Source organism: Varanus komodoensis, unplaced genomic scaffold (assembly GCF_004798865.1).
Source record: "Varanus komodoensis strain SLA01 unplaced genomic scaffold, ASM479886v1 scaffold14_1, whole genome shotgun sequence".
Taxonomy (NCBI): domain Eukaryota; kingdom Metazoa; phylum Chordata; class Lepidosauria; order Squamata; family Varanidae; genus Varanus; species Varanus komodoensis.
In genome coordinates this window covers 4,575,034-4,595,770 of record NW_025335438.1, presented here as the reverse complement: position 1 = coordinate 4,595,770, position 20,737 = coordinate 4,575,034, and the positions used below count along the sequence as shown (strand labels likewise).

General features: G+C 37.4%; 1 protein-coding gene across 1 annotated transcript in view; it reads right to left on the bottom strand.

The window, feature by feature from the left end:
* Positions 1–10,543: 10,543 nt before the first annotated feature.
* The window catches only part of MMP16 (matrix metallopeptidase 16), a 195,773-nt gene continuing 185,579 nt past the window's right edge, over positions 10,544–20,737 (bottom strand). The window contains exons 9-10 of the mRNA XM_044424026.1: positions 15,832–15,947; positions 10,544–11,339 (exon numbers count right to left, since the gene is read on the bottom strand). Coding sequence (XP_044279961.1) covers positions 11,005–11,339; positions 15,832–15,947 — 451 coding nt within the window. The 3' untranslated portion in view covers positions 10,544–11,004. The remainder of the gene's footprint in view (positions 11,340–15,831; positions 15,948–20,737) is intronic.

Here is a 20,737-nt window from a genome sequence, read left to right as displayed (position 1 = left end):
TTAACCCATTTTTATTTAACAGTGCCTTGATTTACTAATAAAAATGTGTGTATAATAAAACACTGTTAAATATATTGATCAAGAAAAAAATATTCAAAAATCTGTCTAAGCACCACAAATATTTGCCTGATTATATCTGACGGTCATTATACACTTTAGCACCATTTAGTCATCCTTGCTTTTGCACACAAACAAGCTTTGTGTTTGTCCATAGAAATTATGTGAAAGAATAAAATGTTATTTAAGAATATTAATACAGAAAATGCTGTGACAGGCATATAATAACATACTTTTTTAAAATAGTGTAAAAAGAATTAGGTCCCTAGAAATAGGTAGAAGCTCTTGCATCTTTGCTTACATGTGCACTGCAAACCAAACTCCTGTAAAGTATGTATCAGCATGAAATGAGGAAAGACTACAACAGTGTGGCAGGGATTATGGAGCTTATGTTTGATAGATCTCATGTAGCGGGTCTACCACAGCATTGCCTGGACTATGATAATGAGTTCTTAGCGATAGCGTAAGCCAATATTTAGCCACTAGCGTTTAGCCATATTGGTAGGTAAAGTGCCTCATACCTCTAAACTCCCTGGGTTTCCATTCTGTATTTTGTAGGACTAAACATAAACATTCAGGTGCCTGCCATGTGGTTGGAAGTGCAATGCTCAACATCAGATGTGTTTAAATCTACGTAAAGATAATGCTTGTGTGGTGGTTGAAAAAATAAATAAATAAAGCAACATCTTTTAAGAAAAAAGGGAGATATTGGTTTCCCACAAATAATTTGTATGATTAGGAATCTCTCTCATTCCCCCCTTCCCTGAATTCTGCTCTGTTCTCTACATTTTAATCATGGCAGATACAATCCTGGCAGATATAACACATAGCTTGGTGTTTCACTGCAGATACGATCAACAGTCCATTGAAGTTACAAAGAAAATGTAGACTTCAAGCCTTTCAACTAACAATTTCCTTAACAAATCCTGGGGAACGCTGAAAATGCGTGTTTTAAGAGAAAGTTGAAATTGCGGGTGATTGGGAACAGAAAAACGTGGTGACCTGGGACCTACTAACAGTTTCCTGACCCACTGATTTTTGACTGAAATTTCGCTACTTCTCCCTCTGCAGACTTCAAATGTGTATTTATAAAGGCAAACACACATTTGGCAATCCCCAGGAGAAGTTACTTGGGAACATGAATATAATGGAGAAGTGAAAGGAAAGGGTTCAGCACAATTGCTCACTATTTCTTTTCCTGAAGCTTGGCCCTCATTTTTCCCATTGGTATTTCATCCATTGGTCTTGTAAGGTGTAGTTAAGTTAGATCTGCAGAAATGGAGAAAAACCCATTATAAAGCTTGCCAAAGGCCAGTTGCAGAAAGGAGCAGGCATGTATTTACCCACAATTATGAGGAGCAGTGCATTTTGAAAAGCAGGAACTCAGCCCAAGGATCAGAATATAAATCATGTGTTAGATTTGTAAGCAACGTTTAGTGCAGATCTCTATAATCAGGTTTTGGTTGTGGATAGAAAGACAGAAGTTAGACCAGCATTTCAATTAGTACAATGGGCTATGTAACACTTTCCTGAAGCATATAAGAAAAAAATGCCCAATTTCCCTGAAATCTCTACAATGCTATTGTCACAGAAATGACAAAAGGGACTCTACTGCTGCTAAAAGTAATTCCATGCTTCAGCCATGACAGGAAATAAATAGACACCTTCAACTGCTCCTTAACACCCTGACAGACATTCCCTATAATAAACTGTTAATATCTAAAACTTTGCAACTTTTCCTACAGATCTAAAATCATCCAGGGCTTGAAGGCTGTAAAGACTTAGGAGATATTAAAGACTCACATTGGACTAGAGACCACTATTTAACTGGAGGCTGTGGCAGCAATCTGGGCCAAACGACAAAGAGGCTCGAGTCTCAACAGCACACAGAGATCATCTCTCCATCTTAAAACTCTGACCTGCCAGGTATAGCAACTGGGTAATCTTACACTCAGTTGTGATTCCAGTGGCAAATGAAGAAAGGCGCATGCATTATGAAGCTGGCAAATGCACACAAACATTATCCATAGGAAATTTTACAGAGATGTTTAACATTTGGGCAGCAAAAGGGAATGATCAGCCACGAACACATTTTGTGATAAAAACAGGAAGCATCTGTTCAAATAGATACTACTATTATTGGAACAAAGGCTCTTGAAATGCTTGGCCATTATGACATTGGTCTCTCTATAATGCTCCCACGCTGGCAGTGCCTTTAGTATCACTGGGGAGGGGCCTATTATTTTTCTCTGATTTAACTGTGCATCAATGGATGAATGAAATTCAAGACCAAAGAGGTATCTCATCTTTGAGGAATTCAATATTAAAGGGCAATGTATTCACCCATCCAATCCCTAAAGGGGAAAAAACTAATTACAGTCTTCTAGAAGCTACCAAATCTGCACAATATTACAGCATTTAATAAGCATGGCAAATGCATGCACACATGGGAATTAACATCCAGGAGAGTGCAATTCCTCCTTAGAAGGTAGCCAAAAAGTTGCAGAAAGTAAAGCAAAATACCCAACCTATGATTGCATTGAGAACTTTTTTGCATTTGTTGATTCAGTCCTCTTGACTGCCAAGCTTAGTTCAGTTTGCGGATTGTTCCACAGGATGCCTTCTCAAAGGCTACACAGGATCACTGGATTCACATTGCATAAGTTGTCCTGTTGGAAGCTCTGCTTTTTTACATGTAAGAGGAATGGATAAAAGATATATAATGCACATCTATGTCCCTTGAATGAAGAATTTACTTGAGTGAAGTTAATACAAACTTGTATTAAAACAACCGCATAAATATGGGAAAATGGAAACTTTATATCTCTCATGAGAAACCAGAGACTTGGGAAACCTGGCTTACCACCCAGCCAAAGTGAAGGACTTTTAAATTGCATTGAGAGCTGTGCTTTTGTGTATTGTTGAAGCAGAAGTAGTACCTTCATGACGTTAAGTTTTCATTAGTTTGACAGTATCTGGGGACAGAATTGAACTATCGTACCTGTCCAGGTTTGTTCCAATATCACTTCTCTTCATTATCTCTTGGCTTGAGTTGATTGAGCCACTATTGAGCCACCGTTGGTGGAGTGCACCCACAGTTCACGGAGTATTGGTGAAGAATTAAGTGCCACTGTTCAATGAGAACCACTCTTCCTTTTTGCTATTCCTTGTAAGGTAAACATTGCAGGGCCAGCCTTACTCTGCAGCAAGGCGAAGCAGGATCTTTGGGCAGTAGAATTTAGGGGGAGGGACAATGCAACAAGACTTTTTGAAGTACAATATGGGTGTCTTTAACAATATGGGTGGGTACCATTTGACATTCTGCTTGAAACACCAAAATGTCTTGTGCTGCCACAATAAAAAAGATAAAGGTGGATTTACTTTTTGAATGTATTTTAATTATGGGGGAGAACCTCATTCATCTCCACTGCAAGAAGAAGATGCATGGACTCCACAAATATTTTGTGGTTATTAGATAATTTCCCTGCTACGAAATTATATTCAGCCCTGCTTTCTTAACACATCAGATTACGATGTGCTTATGTTTTTTTAAAAGGAAAGGTATAAGATTTGGGATTAGGGTCCCAAATGAAATGCTAGTCATATAAAAAATAACAAACTGTAACAGACAATAGCAAATTACACTCAGACAGATTTTCCAGACCTAAAGGCGGCATGGGGGTGGGGGGAAACCCCAAGTGAAAACATGGGCATAGGCAGCCATGACAAATGCATTAGTTTGAGAAATGGATCCATCACATTTGTATGCTGAATAGTTGGTAGAAGTGCCATATCTACTCTCCACAATAGGGCTATATATGGCTATTTCAAATAGTTGCAATGCAGCAGTTTGCACAGGCTCATATTGTAGCGTAGTAAGAATCAATGAAATTCAAACTGGCACAGACCAAATGGCATATGATAACACAGAGTTTGAGGTTTGCATTGTGTTGCCCTGGCTAAATAAGAAATCAGATATTCTGGTAACTGTTTTGAAGGGAAGGAATGCTTTTATACACACTTCTAACCCCTGCCTTATGAAAAAGGAAACACAGGCCGTAATGGAACTGCTAATTTTTGACGCTCTAGATGTTCAACATTGATGCCAATGGGCACTTCCATTTTTTAGTCCTACATCCTCCTCTTCTACCTCCTCTTAAATCTTGATATCCAGAAAGACTAACAACAGAGCGAGATCTTGCTTGTTTTTCTTGCTATGTGGGACCACAGCAGCATGGTAGTCTGCTTCCAAATCAATCTGGTTCTGTTACTGTGGTTGATACTTATGCCACAGCATTTGTCTACATGGGAAAACAGCTGTATAATAATCTAAAGCCGCAGATACCTATAAGTGAATTATCACATTGGAGACTCCAGGCAGGACTTTCAGATCAACTGATGGCCTCTAATGTAATACTCAAGATGATGAGGATGCCATTCAAAGATGTTAATTCATGTTCTGAGTTTTTACAACAAGTCAGATTTGTCAGGTAGTGACACTTTTGATTTGCCAGGAAGTGACACTGACTTTTTATTAAGATTGCTGCACTGGCTTTAGGAAACAAACAGAGGCATTCAAAATAAAAATGATGCACATGGCTTAAACATGCAGCATTGGAATGTAGCCATTCCAAATGCCAGAATCTGAAGTGATCACCAATGGAACCATTACAGAGAGAATGGCATGGGCACCATTTGCAAGTTCCCTCAAGTGGCAGTCCTCTGCACATTTACTTAAAAATGAGCAGCACTAAACTGAGCTGGATTTCTTAGTAAGCATATATCAGACTGGGCTGCACAATGTTTCTGGGCTGGAAAGTTCAAGAGAACACACGGGTTCATAGGTCACATGTAATTCCTTGAAACACCACTGGTGTCAGAGGTCTGTTAGTAATATCTGTGTTACACATGGATAAACTCAATATTAAGTTGATAACTGCGTTTCATACACTTTTGCATGAACTGACATTTTTAACTGCACTCCTTCTCAAAAATATCATTAGGAAGTTATAAAATGCATATTCTATTTCAGACATGTAGGCGCGAAAAGGTTTCCTTTGAGCAAGATCATATTCATGCTTTTCCAGTTTATGAAGTAAATATCTACCTAGGAGTATTATGGACATTCCATGTAGGCTGGAAGGACCATGGAGGGGACTTCTCCCACCCTGCAAATCAGTAAAACAGACAGTTCGGGCTATCTTGCTGAGGCGCTTTGGATGGAGGGGTAAGGAGATCAAGGCACTGTCAGGATACATTGCATCCTTACAGACCTGGTCTCCTCTCCTCTTCACCCATTCCTAGAGCACCCTCTTCACTTCTCTGAGATTGCTATTATGACCTCAGAGAAGCAGCTGACCAGGTTCTTTTGATAAAGTTCATTCTGAGCACAGATCACCAGCTTCAAGGCTGGGTCTTTTTTTCCAAATGATCTGAAATGACATTCTAGATGCTGCCTAGAGGTCATTTCTGTTTTTCTAATAAATGGTTAATTCAACAAGATTTCCTCTTGTTTTACAGCAAATAATATTCTGCTATTTATCAATTCATGCAACAAATAGTTGTCCTGATAAATTGTAATAGACTGACACCTGTATTTTTGCATTGTACTGATACAAGAATGTGGGTTATGGCAATATGAATATGGATGTACTTATTAAAACATCTCTCTACTGATCTATTTATTATATCTGTATAAGCCATTAGGTCCACTATCCACTTCATGCATCTAACAAAGTAGACTCTTGTTTAAAAATGCTTCTTTGACTAAAAATCTGTTAGCTTTTAAGAATTCTTCCTTGTTTTTATTAAAAAACATTATGAAATATACCATGACATGTGGACAAGTGTCCTTTCTTCAAAATTCAATGCTATTTTCAAATTTCTTTTTCTCAATGATAAAATGGAAATCCTCTTAAGGTCCTCACCAAATATTTCATAAAATAAGGAGCCTTAAAAATGAGATGAATGGACTTTGGGTCAAGTGCTAATCACTTATCAATCTGTCCAATGTGACTCTTGTTTTCTGTAACTTGTAGGAACTAAGGGCATCCTATGCATCTAAGGGCACAATGTTTCTGGCTAAACATGCATAGGATTGTACCAAAAATAAGTAAATCCACTCCTTTTGTTTGTGATTTTTTTGAAATTAAGCACATATATGTTTATATATATGCACAAATGTCTAAAATTAGCTTGTATACATGCAGTACAAGATCCTGAATGAAACTATCAAATGATTGCTCCATAAAATAGAAATTTGTAATAGTAAAGCTGTCATAACATTGACCTCCATGACAAAATCATGCTCAACCTTTTTTCTTTTCAAATTCACCTTCTCTGTATATAGAATATATAATGCACTTGTAATTAGATCCATTTAAAGTATTCACATATCCATAATGAACCTTATATCCAGCACCACACATTACCATACCTTCTTGCATAATAATGGTATGTTATTTTCTTCAAATATAAACATTTTTGTTACCTTATAAAAAGAGCAACCAGCAATGTGCTCAGCCCCTTCATTGATTGCCAGGCAATCACCTAACTGAAATTCTATGCTCTTTGAAAGAGACGTGAAATTTTTGAGGGGAAAGGGGAACAAAAACAAATTGATGCCTCATAGTCACAGTAATATGAATGTCACAGTGAAGTCCAAAATGTAGTGAATGTTGACTTGAATTTGTCACTAGGTACCTGTTTCCCCACTTTTTAGACATGCATCAGTGAATGGTGCCAATCATGTTTAGGTTACTGCCAGCATTCATTGTTCCTGGGCAAACATTTTTTAAAACATTTGTTTGGGATTGTCATTTACATGTTAATCTCAACATTTCTATATTTTAGTTTCTCTCAGCAAGCTATAAATCTTTGGGCTGGATCCATTAATCATACAATATTAGACCTACTAATTTCATTTGGTTTACACTGACTAAATCTAGATCCAACTGATTAGCTATGGAAAAGTACAATGAAAGCAGATTAAGTTTGTGTTCGTTTCACCTGTGAAAAGGCTGCCGCAAGGGTAAAGGGGTATGATCTTTTTTTTTGCCTGTAACAACATAATTTCAGGTTTTTGACTGAACCAACATTCTAATCATGCATCTGACAACAAATAGGTATGTTTTTGAAAAGAGGGGGAGGAAATGGTGTCACAAATTGCTTTGCATTTTTACCTTCCCCACCTTCAAAAATAGATATATGAGGGTGATGCAACAGTTTCAAAGTGATGGAACCTTTAACATATCTTTAAGACACTCCAATGTATGTGTACTATAAACCAGTTTCAATTTCTTCTCATTTTGGTTATCCATCCGTACATCTGTTTATTCACAAAGGCAAAAAACAAAACCCCTGCACTGTATAGCACACCTCACATAATTGTAAAATAAACCCTCAATTCAAATTAAACCAAAACCCAAAATCATGTTTAATTGAAGTCATACTAAAATTCATGCTATGCTCAATATAAATATAAATTCAAGGCAGTTGAGCTATTAATTACCAAAAAATAATATGTATATATACTTACACTCTCTAAAAAATGATTCAGTAATGTGGACTAGGAAATCGGTAAGAAATTGTCTGAATCTAGTATAAAACAAAAAACAAAAACTTTGATGTAAAAGCCAATGATGGCTCTTTTCAAGTAGTTTAGTATTTTTGTGTGTTTTAGAATGTCATCACTCTAAATGATGAGTCATTTGTAGAAAGGACTGCTTTTATACAGAAATTGCACCTAAATTAAATAAATGTTTTCTTCCACCACAGTTCATTTTTAGAGTGTGCATGTATACATAGCAACTTTTTCATTCTGGGATTTGCTACAAATACCAGGCACATTCCATTGGGAAATTATCCAATGCCACTCCCCACTGAAATAAATGGGAGCTGAGCAATAATGCTGCCATATGATGCCTATTTATTTTCATCAGGCTCAGGAGGGGGACTGCTCAGTATATTGCACCCATTGTCCTTCTCTAACAAAACAACACAATGTTTGGACAATGTATGATAGCCCCCCCACTTCTTTCTTTCTTTCTTTCTTTCTTTCTTTCTTTCTTTCTTTCTTTCTTTCTTTTTTCCTTTCGTAAAAACATAGTTCCAATACAAATGGATCAGCACACCAGATTTCCCATTGAGCTTGTGCCAGTTTGCAAGTTAAAGGTCAAAGGTCAAAGAGCAAATACATCAAACAGTACACCGTAAGGAAATTCAGACAGTAAAGGATTGGGTTTTTTCCACTGAAGACAATGTTTAACTCAGTAATGACAATCAACAGATCAATAAAGTTCAAGGCAAGCTGTTCATTGTTTCAAAAGCTACTCCCCTGGAATCCTAGCTTTCATAAAAAGCCAGGTATCTGACTTGTGGGGTGCATTCTTTCTGAACACCTTTAATAAATTCACAGCCCAGTGACTGTAAAAAGCCTGTCACTGCAAGAAGCAGCTCCTAAAATCAATAGAAGAGGTCTGTCAGTTGCTGACTTTTCTCTAGGAAAAAAATATTGATACACAACCTGCTCTGCAGGTCACATGAAAATGACAATACTGCTGTTAGCACAAAATTACACAAGATGACACAATGCTTTGGTGGTCCCTTGGTTCTGTCAGCGATTTAATGCACAGCTAAGTGCCAGAGGTCTCACTGACCCTTTGAGAACTAAGGCTAACATCCAAATGGCAGCACTATGGGGTGGAGCAGGGAACAGCACCCTTGTAACACCAACATTGATGTGTTCTGGTTCTCACTGAAACTATTAATTACAAGGCAAATTATCATGCAGCATCATTAAAAGGAAAAGTTGATCAGGACAAAATTTAAAATGTTAAGCAAGTTGCTGGACCTGGTCCCAACAGCAAACCCCATATTCCTGTTGTTCTTGGGGTGGAGAAGGACAAAAACTTTCATGAGAGTTGAAGACATTGTTTCCCAGGTATATTATGTGTGCATATTGTTTATACACATGCTTCTTTTGTTATGCTGCCATTTCAAGTCGTCAGGTTTTGCACCACAACAAAAGAAAGTAAAAACCAGTAAACAGAGACAACATAATAGGCAACGGAGCCTCTATCATGCTACAATTGTCTGTTGCCAACTTTAGTTTCTGCTAGCTTGTCAATCCCACTGACACACTGTGCATACTCCTATTAAGCACAGCACATATTGAAGGTCACGTCCATGTCCATAAACATGGCCTCCCCTGCATGAGCACTGCCATATTTACATGTGGTAGCCATTCAAATAAAGCAGCACCTTAGCGCATATACCACCAATGGCACACGGGAAGCCTGGTGCTTTTGATGAGACACTGGGGGCCATCAATGTATGAGGACAATGGGGATGAAAGAAAAGGAGACTGCTGCAGTGATTTGGCATAGCAGCTATTAAGGAACAGGAGGCTAAACTGTAAAATTGTGGCTACTGAATGCTATGAATCATTAAAACAAATCGAAACTTTTTTTTAAACTCAGAAACTAACAAATAGACAATTAGTTTCTGTTAGACTGTCGTATTGCAAACACATAAAAAACAACTCCCTTGCCTCATTTCAACATTACTCAAATTATGCAGTGGGGTGACCTACACCCAAATTGACCAACCCAAACAATAACTGCCCTATGTACCTGCTGATCCTTGTAGCAGCTGGTCTTGGCTGCCATTTTGTTATGGTACTATGAAGTGTCATATGGAAATGTGGCTACCACGACAGGAGCACACATAGACACTGAAAGCAGCACAGAAGTGTTAGGAAGGCAATAGTGTCAAGGGAGAAAGAAAGGAGAGGCTCTGCAGATCTGATAATATTTATGGCCACCTATGGAGGATGAGGCCTTGCTTGTAATCCCAAGAGAAAAGCTTTGGAAAACAGAATCACTTCAAGCTGCGCAGCCCTATCATTTCAGGACTGCCAATTTTAGCAGCCTACAGACTTTGAAAACTGATCCTATAGTTCTCAAAGGGTCACTGATTACATAAACCTAAAACTAGCATTATGTTTCGCTGTAACATTGTCCTTTAGTTCATGGCAGTCTACTTCAGGGACTTGCTGTTTTCTGCTAAGGTTTCACAATAAGTATTCCTGACAGACCTACAGAAGGCCTGGGGAAGAAGAAAACAGGAGGGGGAGACAGGAAACCAACAAAAAGCTAAACCAATCAATAAAAAAGATACTATCTGAATATAGTCATGAATATAAATGTGTTAAAACATTGAGGACGTAGCTCAGAACAGCTGTATAAAACACAAAATGAATGTATTATTAAGGCTGTTACTATATTGCAGATATTTTGGCCCCTTGTTTGTTGGAAAATGGCTGTCCAAACAGTCTGAATTCTGGTGTGTCATCCTGGTCTCCCACTTGACAAAAATTATGTGTAGGAGTATAGGACTATATCTGTAGTTGACAGAAAGCAATCCTCTTTGGAGACAAAGCTGTTTTGGGTCTTCTGACTTACTGAAAGTTCCAATGTGATTGTTGTGGTATAATTTTCTCTTTAAAATGGTTACATTTTTCTTTTTTAAACCTCAAGCAAAACTCTTTTGAAGGGGAGCAGGCTTCAGAGTGGATAAAAGAACCCCCAACAGAGACATAGGAGATCCTTCTTTTCACATTGTTGTTGTTCCTGTTGTTACATTTCCTCTTCTTTATGGAAATCCTGGTAGTTTTGGATTGGGTACTGAGCGTGCAGAGGAAAGGCTAGAACGGAATAACCGAAAAAAGACAAAGGACTGAAGGAACGGCAGATACTGTGTATGATGGAAGCTTCCCACTGGAGTGAACTCTCATTCATTTGCAGGGCAGGCAGCCCCCTGGGTTTTAAAGATCAGCCCTGGTGGAGGCGGACAGATGCCTGCTCCTAGGTAGGAAACCGCATAACAGCTCTTTTGTTGAATCTCAAGTTACCACATACTCCTGGGAGAGAGAAACATACCCCTACATCACACCCACTCTTGCATAGAGCGTTTGCAGTACAGTATGTGGCGGGGTGTTCCTTTCCTCTTGAACTGGAACACAGTGTAAACCAAGACAAGGAGGCACAGGGCCAGAATACAGGGAATGACAATGGCTATGGCTTTCACAGTGCTGGCTGTGTTGTCCAGTTTGATGACAATGTCTACATCATCTTGAGGGCTGTGCCGGTCTTTGTCCCGGTCTGCTGGTCCATCACAACCCATAAAATCCTTGAGGATGGATCTAGGATATGCAGGTTCCACCCGGAGCATCTGGTTGTTGAATTTCCAGTATTCCTTGCCTTTGTAGAAATATGTGAAGCCTGAGAAAGAAAAGTGTAATGATTTCAATGAGTTGCAATTGAGCCATTTCTTATGCCAACAAATGATGAGGAATGGCCAAAAATTAAAAATAAAAGGAATGATTAAAGTTGATGTTTGAGAATGTTTCCCAGTCATGCAAAAGATCCAACCACTAGTACCTCTGCATTTTGAACCTTATTATCAACAATAATATCTTTTATATTGTTATTTATTTTATATTGTGAATTTTATATTGTTATTTTTGTATTTTATTGTATTTTATTTTGTGTTGTGAGCCGCCCCGAGGCTTCGGCAAGGGGCAGCATAGAAATGTTTTAATAAATAAATAAATAAATAAATAAATAAATTGTTAGAAAGCTTCCACTCTTCCATTATACAATTTGTACAGAAACAAGCATTTTTCTTCTGATATTGCACAGTAAGAACTTTGGCTGCACCCAGCATGTTCAAAGTAGCATCATATAAGGGTCTAGGAACATCATGGTTTAAGTATTCTAGTATTCTAATTTGAGGCAATGGACACAGAGTATTAAATATATCCCAAATAAGCTCTTATTAGTGAATAAATATTATATATAAATAGAAAAGACTTTTAGCGTACAAAATACTTTCAAATTTTATGATTTTTCTGCTTCCCTTGCATGAACTACTATTGTGAAAAGTTATTTTCTTTGCTATTTTCAAGAACATGTCTAGATATCTTCTAATATAGAATTACCAAAGGTTTTCCACACTCCTTTCCTCATATAAATTATTTGACACTGAATCCTAGTTTGAATTAATACCTACATCGCAAGCTCAATTCATTTTGGTCCCTTCCTAACATGAGCTCAGTTTCACCTGCTGAGGTTTTATTCCAGCAAGTACTCTCCAAATTTGACCTCCTTTGATCCAGGAGGCCCTGTTATACATAGAAATAAAAGACTAAACTAATATATATTCAAAATTTCTACTATATGATTTTGTATTTTTAGACAGGATTTTAAAGACAGGATCAAAATGTACACCTGTACTAATTGTCAAGGTTTATTTTGTGCTTGTAGTTTCACTCTTGGACTAATTAATATTATATATGATAGGTATTTATTGTCTGAACATATAACTATTTTGCATATTTCTACTGAAAATAATGTAATACCTATAGATACTTAGAATGCATGTGTGTGCATGTTTGTGGTTGTGTGTGTGTACCTGCATCTCTACCTATAACTTTTCTATGAACTTACATACAGAATAAAATTCCATTATAATGCTGGCTATACATTTATTTACATATAAGAAAAAAATTGTCCAGCAAGTGGTCCAGGAGGCCCAGTCACGCTCTACAATGGGGAAAACAGTTCAATCTGTAATGTACAGAGAATTATATGGTTTCCTCTTTAGTTACATACACTGTCTTTAGTTGCATACATTATAGTGCTGTCATGCAGCTACCTATACACATGCTCAAAGCAAAGAGAAGAAAAAGAAAGAGAGAACAAAGGAAGACCACTGGTATAGACCTACCCACATTACAGAGTATATTTTCCCCACACAATCCAACTAAAGCAATGATTTTTAAGCCCCATTAATTTTAGCAGGAGAAACTTTGGCTGAATCATGCACTTCCAAGACAAATTCATTTAGAATAGTGGAGGGATTTAACATCCTCATTTTAAATTGACACTTGGGCAGAATCATAAATTATGCTCATTCCAAGCCTTATTTGCTCAAAGAGCCCCTACTCAGTTTAGGAACATTGGTCAATTATGGCAAAGTGCTGCACTCAGTTATACCCATCCAAATTACCCCTCTTTCTTGAGCTGTCTGAGCTGATTCTGTCCCCTGTTAGTTCTGTCTTTGAGAGGAAACACTGTCTAATAAGCTCTGCCAAGAGAAAACAGGTGTACACAGCTTCGCATTTTCAGTGGGGAGCTAAAACGCAATCGTTCAAATACAATCTAGGGTAATTACAAATACTGCCTAATTGCAGAAAGGCTGCCTCCCTGCCAAACGAAGGAAAAACCAACAACAAGCATTTCACTGTCCCAGCTGAAAAGTGGCACTGATCCAGTGCAAAACAAACTTTCACAATGGGGGAACCTCCTCTCAAGGTTTATGAACTGCATGTAAACAGCTGGAGCTTTCTCTGTCTTTACATCTCATTCTTCACCCCTTGCAGTGGTGAAAGGTCATCAGGAAAAAAAAAGACAGGCTTCCTTTGTGATATGAATATTACTGGTAAGAAAGACTAGACTAGTTATTAGATCCAAATACTTAGAACCAAATAAACAAATAAATAAACAATGCTTTTTGCAGTAAAACTGTGGAAAGGTCAAGCCTTTTTATAACATCTGCTTTCATACTCCAAATATTATGCAGCAGCTTTTGGCCTTCAAATTACAGTGGGAATAATTTCAATGCCTTTTGCTGCTACTATTTTAATTAATTAATTTACTACCCAACAGCTGAAACTCTCTGGACAGTTCACAGCAGCATTTTAATTATCTCACTGCATATGAAACTGATTGGAAGAATTTTATTTTTAAGAAAAACAGCCATTCTCTTCTCAGTTTGCTATAATTGTCCCACTACTTCACCATATTCGCACCCATTGCCTCTGCTTATTACTGGCTACATTAACTAACGCTTAATCTTTGGGTAGATGATGATGATTAATATCCTTTTTCAGTTCTCAAAAATCACTGTTTGTCCTATCCCTGTTCCTTTAACCACAGTTCTATCTTCCTTTTACCTTTTGACTCAAATGCTTGGTGTCTGGTGCTGATTCCCACTATACTGAATTTGCTCAAAGTTTTCTTTCCTTCCAATGAGCTGGCTTCCCCCATTAAATAACACTGATTGTTGCCTCAGCAAAACCATAGATTAGTTTGCCTCCTCATTGCCAGTTCCAGTGATTTCATCCTCATCGGCTACCTTTGATGCAATTTAATCACTCTGTCATGTTTAACTCCTTTCATACCTAGATTTCCACAACTCTGTCCTTAGCTCCTTGTATAATTGTTCATTCAATTGTTCACTGTTCCCAGAGGAGAGTCCTTCTGTTTCTCCCCTCTCCACTGTGGACCTATTTCATCCTTTGCTATTCCTCCTCTACAAACAAGGTTGGATCATCAGACTAGAACTGAAGTCCCATGAGGAAGGTTTAAAGGAAGAGCAGAGGGGTGAAGTGATAAAAGATTTGAAGTATCTAAAAGGTTGCCTGTCATTCAAGACTATAGGCCACAAAGACAGATTTTGACTGAGTAACCAGAAAAAATTCCAACCGTCAGAACAGTAAGCTAATGGAACCAACTGCCTAGTGATGTGGTAGTCTTTCTGTTCAAGCATGTGCACCCATATGCCAGGGATGCTTTAATTTCTGCACTGTTCAGAAAGTTGAATTCAATAACCTAATAATTGGTGTGTGTGTATAGATATATATCTTTGCATATTTTATCACCACCAGAAATTTGCAACATTAAAGACTGAACTTGCCATCTTTCCTTCCAAGCATTTATTCCCTGGCATTCTCTGCAGCATTACTACTTCATCCTGCGGATGCCCAATGTCTCGTTTGGTCCCAGTCCTACTAAAATCTAGAAAACAACCCTCTAAATATTTTTCATTAAAAAGTCTACTATAAACCTTTTATAGTAAGCTAATCTGACTCCATAAAACATAATTATCATTTTTTTCTTTACTATTAAGAAGCTTTTAAAGGAAGCATATGGTCTGAGACTTAAATTCTTTAACCCCTATCTTCTGTTGTTTCACACAAGTGTTTCCCTCCTCCCCCCAAAATGAACTAGGAAACTGAAAAGATTAGTGCTGTATTAATGTAAGATGTTGTTTAATTGGAAGCAGCTCTTCAGAGTTTTCTCCCCTAAAACAATCTGGTACAAGTTCATGTCAAATCTTTATCTGAAGAGTAGAAGGAAAATGGTTTCAGGCAAAATTTAATCAGAGTTCTCTGAAAGTAGGTTGTGGTGTTTCTCATTTGTATCTTTGCTTTTTTTGTTGTCTCTTGATGCAATCACCAATTGAGCCATGCAGTGATCTTGACTTTGGGGAACAATTCACAGCACTGTTCCTGCAGTTTCCACTAGACAACTTTCAATAACAGTTATTTTTCCTTCTCTGAGAGCTCAAAGGATTGAAACCGTTTTTAAAAAGAGCAACAAAAACAAAGCCAGCTTTCTCCTTTATTTTATTGTCCATCAAGATCTTATTTTTCTTTGCCATTATTTTAGTAACCAAAAACCTGAAAATTAGCACAATCCAAGATAAGTGTTATATGTCAAATATAGTTTTAAAAGCCAAGAGGGATACTGAGTAATGAATGGTATAGAAATTGATTAATTAGTTGTACTGGCACAGGACTATGAAGATTCAGATAGCAACCCACAGTCTCAATAAATGAGGGCCTCAAAAATGATATGCACATAATAGAAAGGTTTGTTTGTTTTTCTATTTTAAAGAGAACATTCAGGTCCATAAGAAATTACATACCATTTTCTTTGTGGACAAAGGCTCCCTGAGGTGATTCTGGGATACCTTTCCAGATTGTGATTGGTTTTGGGTAACCAGCATCCATAGTCCTCATATCTTCACTATATCTCCAGTACCTAAGAAAGAAAAATAAGAGATCAAAATCTGCATTTTCAAATATCTGTGTCTGAAAAGAAGAAATATGTAAAATGATAAAGTGAAAGCAACTGGATCCTTCCTACTTCAGGAATATTCTCAAGTAAGAAAAACATTTAATCTGCTTCCCAATTGGACTACAGGTCCCAGTAGGCACACAAAAGACAAAGGATTCATTTGGCTTGAGAACCAAACCAACAAACATCTTTTGCATAATCAGGGATTCTACCCAGCAACACAAGGAGATAGATTACATGCAATGATCTATAGTAATGTTTCTGTCAAGGTTTTAATCACATACAAGCCAGAAAACTTGGAATTAAGGATCCCACGGCAATCTTAACTCTTTCTTTATGTACACATGACAAGAGTATATTGTTACCCAACTGTGGAATATGTATTAAATAATTCAAGATGCAGAATTCTGTATTTATGTCTGGTTATAGGGAAATATTAGCAATAAAAATATTCTAACGTTGGAAGTAAATAAGGCTGCAATCCTATGTACATGTACCTAGGAGTAAGCCCCAGTGTACACAACTGAATTCACTTCTACACACAGAATTGCACTATGCATGTAATTAAGTTTGGTCAATATTCAGACCAAATGTAAACAGTGTGGCTGTATTTGAGTATACAGCTAAACTGTGGTTTAGTATTATGAGAATGTACTCTCTCCTTATCTGGCTTGGTCATCAGAAGGAGAATAGAAGCTTCTACTTCAGTTTTAGATTAACCACAGTTCAGTGTGCGGCTTGAAGTCTAAATGGAGGCTACTATTAACTATGCTTAGTGAAAATTTAATTTAGTGAATTAAAGTTTTAAGTTGTCTTATATCCCCTAGGCTGCTTGGCTGGAGCAGTACCTGCACTTGCCACTCTTTCTAGAGGACTCTATGGTTGTTGCATACCATGGCCATGGAAACAGGCGAAAATGTAATGGCATCTCAGTCTCCTTCCTCCCATGTCAAGATGCTACATTAGACACCTGAATTCATCATCTAAGTGTTTTGCAGAGTAGAAGGAACACAGAGGAAAAGTTCACCTGTGAGCATCTTTCACTGCATATAGGATGTCCTTAGTCTTCCAAGTGCAGGGAGTTATAGGACTCGCAAATGGATTGCTTTAAAAGCAAAGAAGCAAAAAACCACAACCCAGTGAATCTTACAAACCTACATCATCTGAATAAAAGCATTCAGATAAAGTTAAATGACTAAAGCAATTTGGAAAATTAAAATGTAATTTACCTCTTAGGATAGTTTAAAAAAAATAGATTTTACTATCCAGCGAAACACACTGGGTTGGGGGAAGAGGGCCATATGAGTCTTCTTATACATCTAGCTCAGAAACCAACCTATTTCTTCTCAGATGCAGTGTGTATTTGCCCGCATGGAATTTCATGTCACCTATGTTGACCAGATAAGTTTTTAAATAAGGAGCTGCCATAATACAATACTGAAAGCAACTATAACAGCAGCCATCAACATGGCAAACTGCAGCAACACATGGCAATAAATTAGAATTAGAAGGTTTTTTATAAATACCTAAGAGAAGAAGACTTGCACTGTAGTGCATGCCAACGATGTTTTGTTATTGAACTTTCAACCTTATATTATTTTTAAAATCTTACCTAAAATCCACTGTTAAACTTAAGAACAAATTAATTATTAGCGACAGATGAGAAAGGGATGAATGGTCTTTCTGCAACATTTTTAAGGTCAATCCAGGTTACAAGCAAGCATTAGAAACTGTGTGAGAGAGTATTTAATCACTATTCAAAAACAATTACACAAACCTTTTTTCTTGTTTTGATAAATGCTCTCTTCATGTATGTGTGCATATCACATATATATTCATGCACACAGAGTGTAAGGCTATCAAAGCAAAAAAAATCTGTGGAATTGTAGCTGAAAATGGCCCTGAGCACCTTCTTCCTGACTTGACTACAGGATAACCTCTCTCTCTACTGATGGTAATTTCCACATGCCCTATGAAAGGCATACCAAAAAAGCATAATGCATATTCTTCTTTTTCCTTAAAATAAACAAAAAAGTTCAATAGAAATTCAAAAAAGACATAAAGATTGTCTAAATTAAGTTCTTTCTATCCTGTGGTATTTGGTGTATTGTAATAGAAAATGGCCACTTGATTCTAAACTCAGTAAATGTGGCCATGTTTTCACAGATATGTCTGTCTTGACTGGGAAGGATTAGACTTATAACCCAACTGTAGATGTGAGAGCCTCTGGCTATGGGGCGCCATGCAAATGCAATAAATAAATAACGGGGGAATATGGCTTTTATGTGATACATTAGTTTTGAATGGAGCAATTCATGGGAAAGTTGTTAAGAAAGGTAACATTCAGACTCTGCAATATTAAAGCTGCAAGGATATTCCAAAGAATCACTATATGAGGGATGGAGAAGCAACTTTGAATAATTGGTGCAAATCACAGATATCAGAGATAAGTATAAACACCATCTTCTAGAATGAATAATTCCAATAAATTTAATGGGGACTTTAATTTTACTCCCTTACATGGGATTCTTTCAAGGTATCTGTGCCTAATATTAGAATTGTGTCTAATATTAGAATCAACACAGAGTTATAAATAGTAACTGCTCCCATTACACTGTATAACATCTCTTTGTGACTTCCTCATTCATGCCTACATTGTAATTGTAGTTCTCAGGCTTACTTTTCTCATAAGACGACTACAGTATCTTTTCACGGAATTGCAGGGAAACTATTTTCTTCCTTTGACTTTGGCATCACCTCTTGCCTTCTCTTTCATGTCTGCCAACCTCATTGTTATGAAGGAAGCAACAGTGGGTTGTCCCCAATTCAGAAAGAAAACTGTAATAGGCTTATATGTGCAATTAAAATCAGCAGGATAATTCGACTCTAACTTTGCGTTAAGAAGAAAAAAGGTGATATAAACAATGTATACTGAGAAGCTTAGTGGGATATGGGCTTATTCCCACTGGTGGTCAATATCCCATAATAGCTCAATTATCTCTGCAAGGCTCATGTTCTTCGATCTTCTCCTTATATACTGTATTGCATTTATGTCCTGCTGAGTCTCATTATGCTTGTTACGACTCTAAGTAGCAACCTTTCCATCAGCAGAAGTTGTCTTTGATAGTTCTCTCTGGGTTGGGGGTGGGGGGGTTGTTTTTTGCTACAACTCATAGTATTTTTAGGTAGACCTTGATAAAAATGTCTATGGAAATAATCTATTGTACAATAAGACTACTGAATAAAGTTTACAGAAACTGTTAAGTCACAAAAATACAAATGAAAAGACTGCCATTAAATTGGTCCCAGGATCCTAGAGGCTAAAGAGGGTAACCCAAGAATAAACTCAAAATATTAACTCTCACACACACAGGAGGCAAATTATAGGGATGAATTTTGTTCACAGTCAAAGCTGATTGCAATATGCTTGGAATTAAACATATGTTTCAGCGATCAAGATGTTGACCTCTTCGTCTCTCAAGAATTATACACAGATACAAAAGCTCTGTTTGCAAAATTGGTTGCATCTCTCTTCTTGTATAATCAGTGATGTTTCAGTTCGAAAAGGAAAACCGAATTAGCAGCACAGCTGGAAAAAGTACAAGCAGTGTGCACGGTATACGGTAGAAAAGACTGACAGTCACACAAGCCCTGTGGAACTTCCACTATCCATGGTGATGAGAAAATCTGTGCTATAGCTGAGAGTGGTATGTCTGTTCATATACTTCAGTTCCATTCCCTGGACTAGATAAGTGTACAACATTATGTAGGTAAACTGGGAGTTCCTATACTTTCAAGGGCTTGAATGCAAGGAGAAGGTCCACACTTACAATTCCTGCTGCAGCTGCACAGCTGTCCACCCACTAATAATGGAGCTGACAGGTATGCCTACAAGCATAGTGCTTCCCTCCTGGTAGTCCAGATTTTAAAATAAATAAATAAATAAATAAATAAATAAACACAATAAATTAAATCTGAGTTATTATCAGATACAAACCAGGCCAGAGATCCACATTTCTAGACTATGTGACCACAACATAATTTCCCAAAGTTTATAGCCTAAAGGGACAATCCAAAGTAGCCTCTGCTCTAAATAATAATACAGGGATCTTCCCTGAAGAAGAACCAAGCACATCTTTACCATTGCTCCTATTATACTCCTGAGTTCAAACGATAGCAGCAAAAGGAAAAGGAGGAGAGGCAGACAACTGGAACAAGTAAAGGTAGAGGAGCCACTCCCTTCTATCAAGAACATTGTTTCTAGACTCGTGTAACCCTCATAATAGTTTCATTTCAAGAGCGCTAAGGTTTATACGTTATATAACAAAGGTCACTGTTCATTTTTGAAGTAAAGGGTCTGCCTAACACAAGCAATCCATTTCCCAATGCAAATACATAATCCTCCACAGCAATTCTAAGGGTTGATCACTATTAATGTTAACATCTCATCACCGCCTGTTTTACTCATGGCTATGTATGAAGCAAGCAATAAAAGAATATCACACAGAAACATCTGCAGCTTCACAGACCTGCCAAACTCAATGGAGAAGATTTATAGCAGAAGACTCAACACAAAAGACACACGCCTTAATCTGTGTAGAGGGGAATGAACAAAGCATTGAAATGGGTTCTGTGAAATGAAACAGTCATATATAACAGTATATGTTGCATGTGAGTCATATTTTTCCTGAAAATAAAGGAACACGACCAGGCATGAACAACTGCCATGAAGATAACAGTTGTACTTCTCCTTC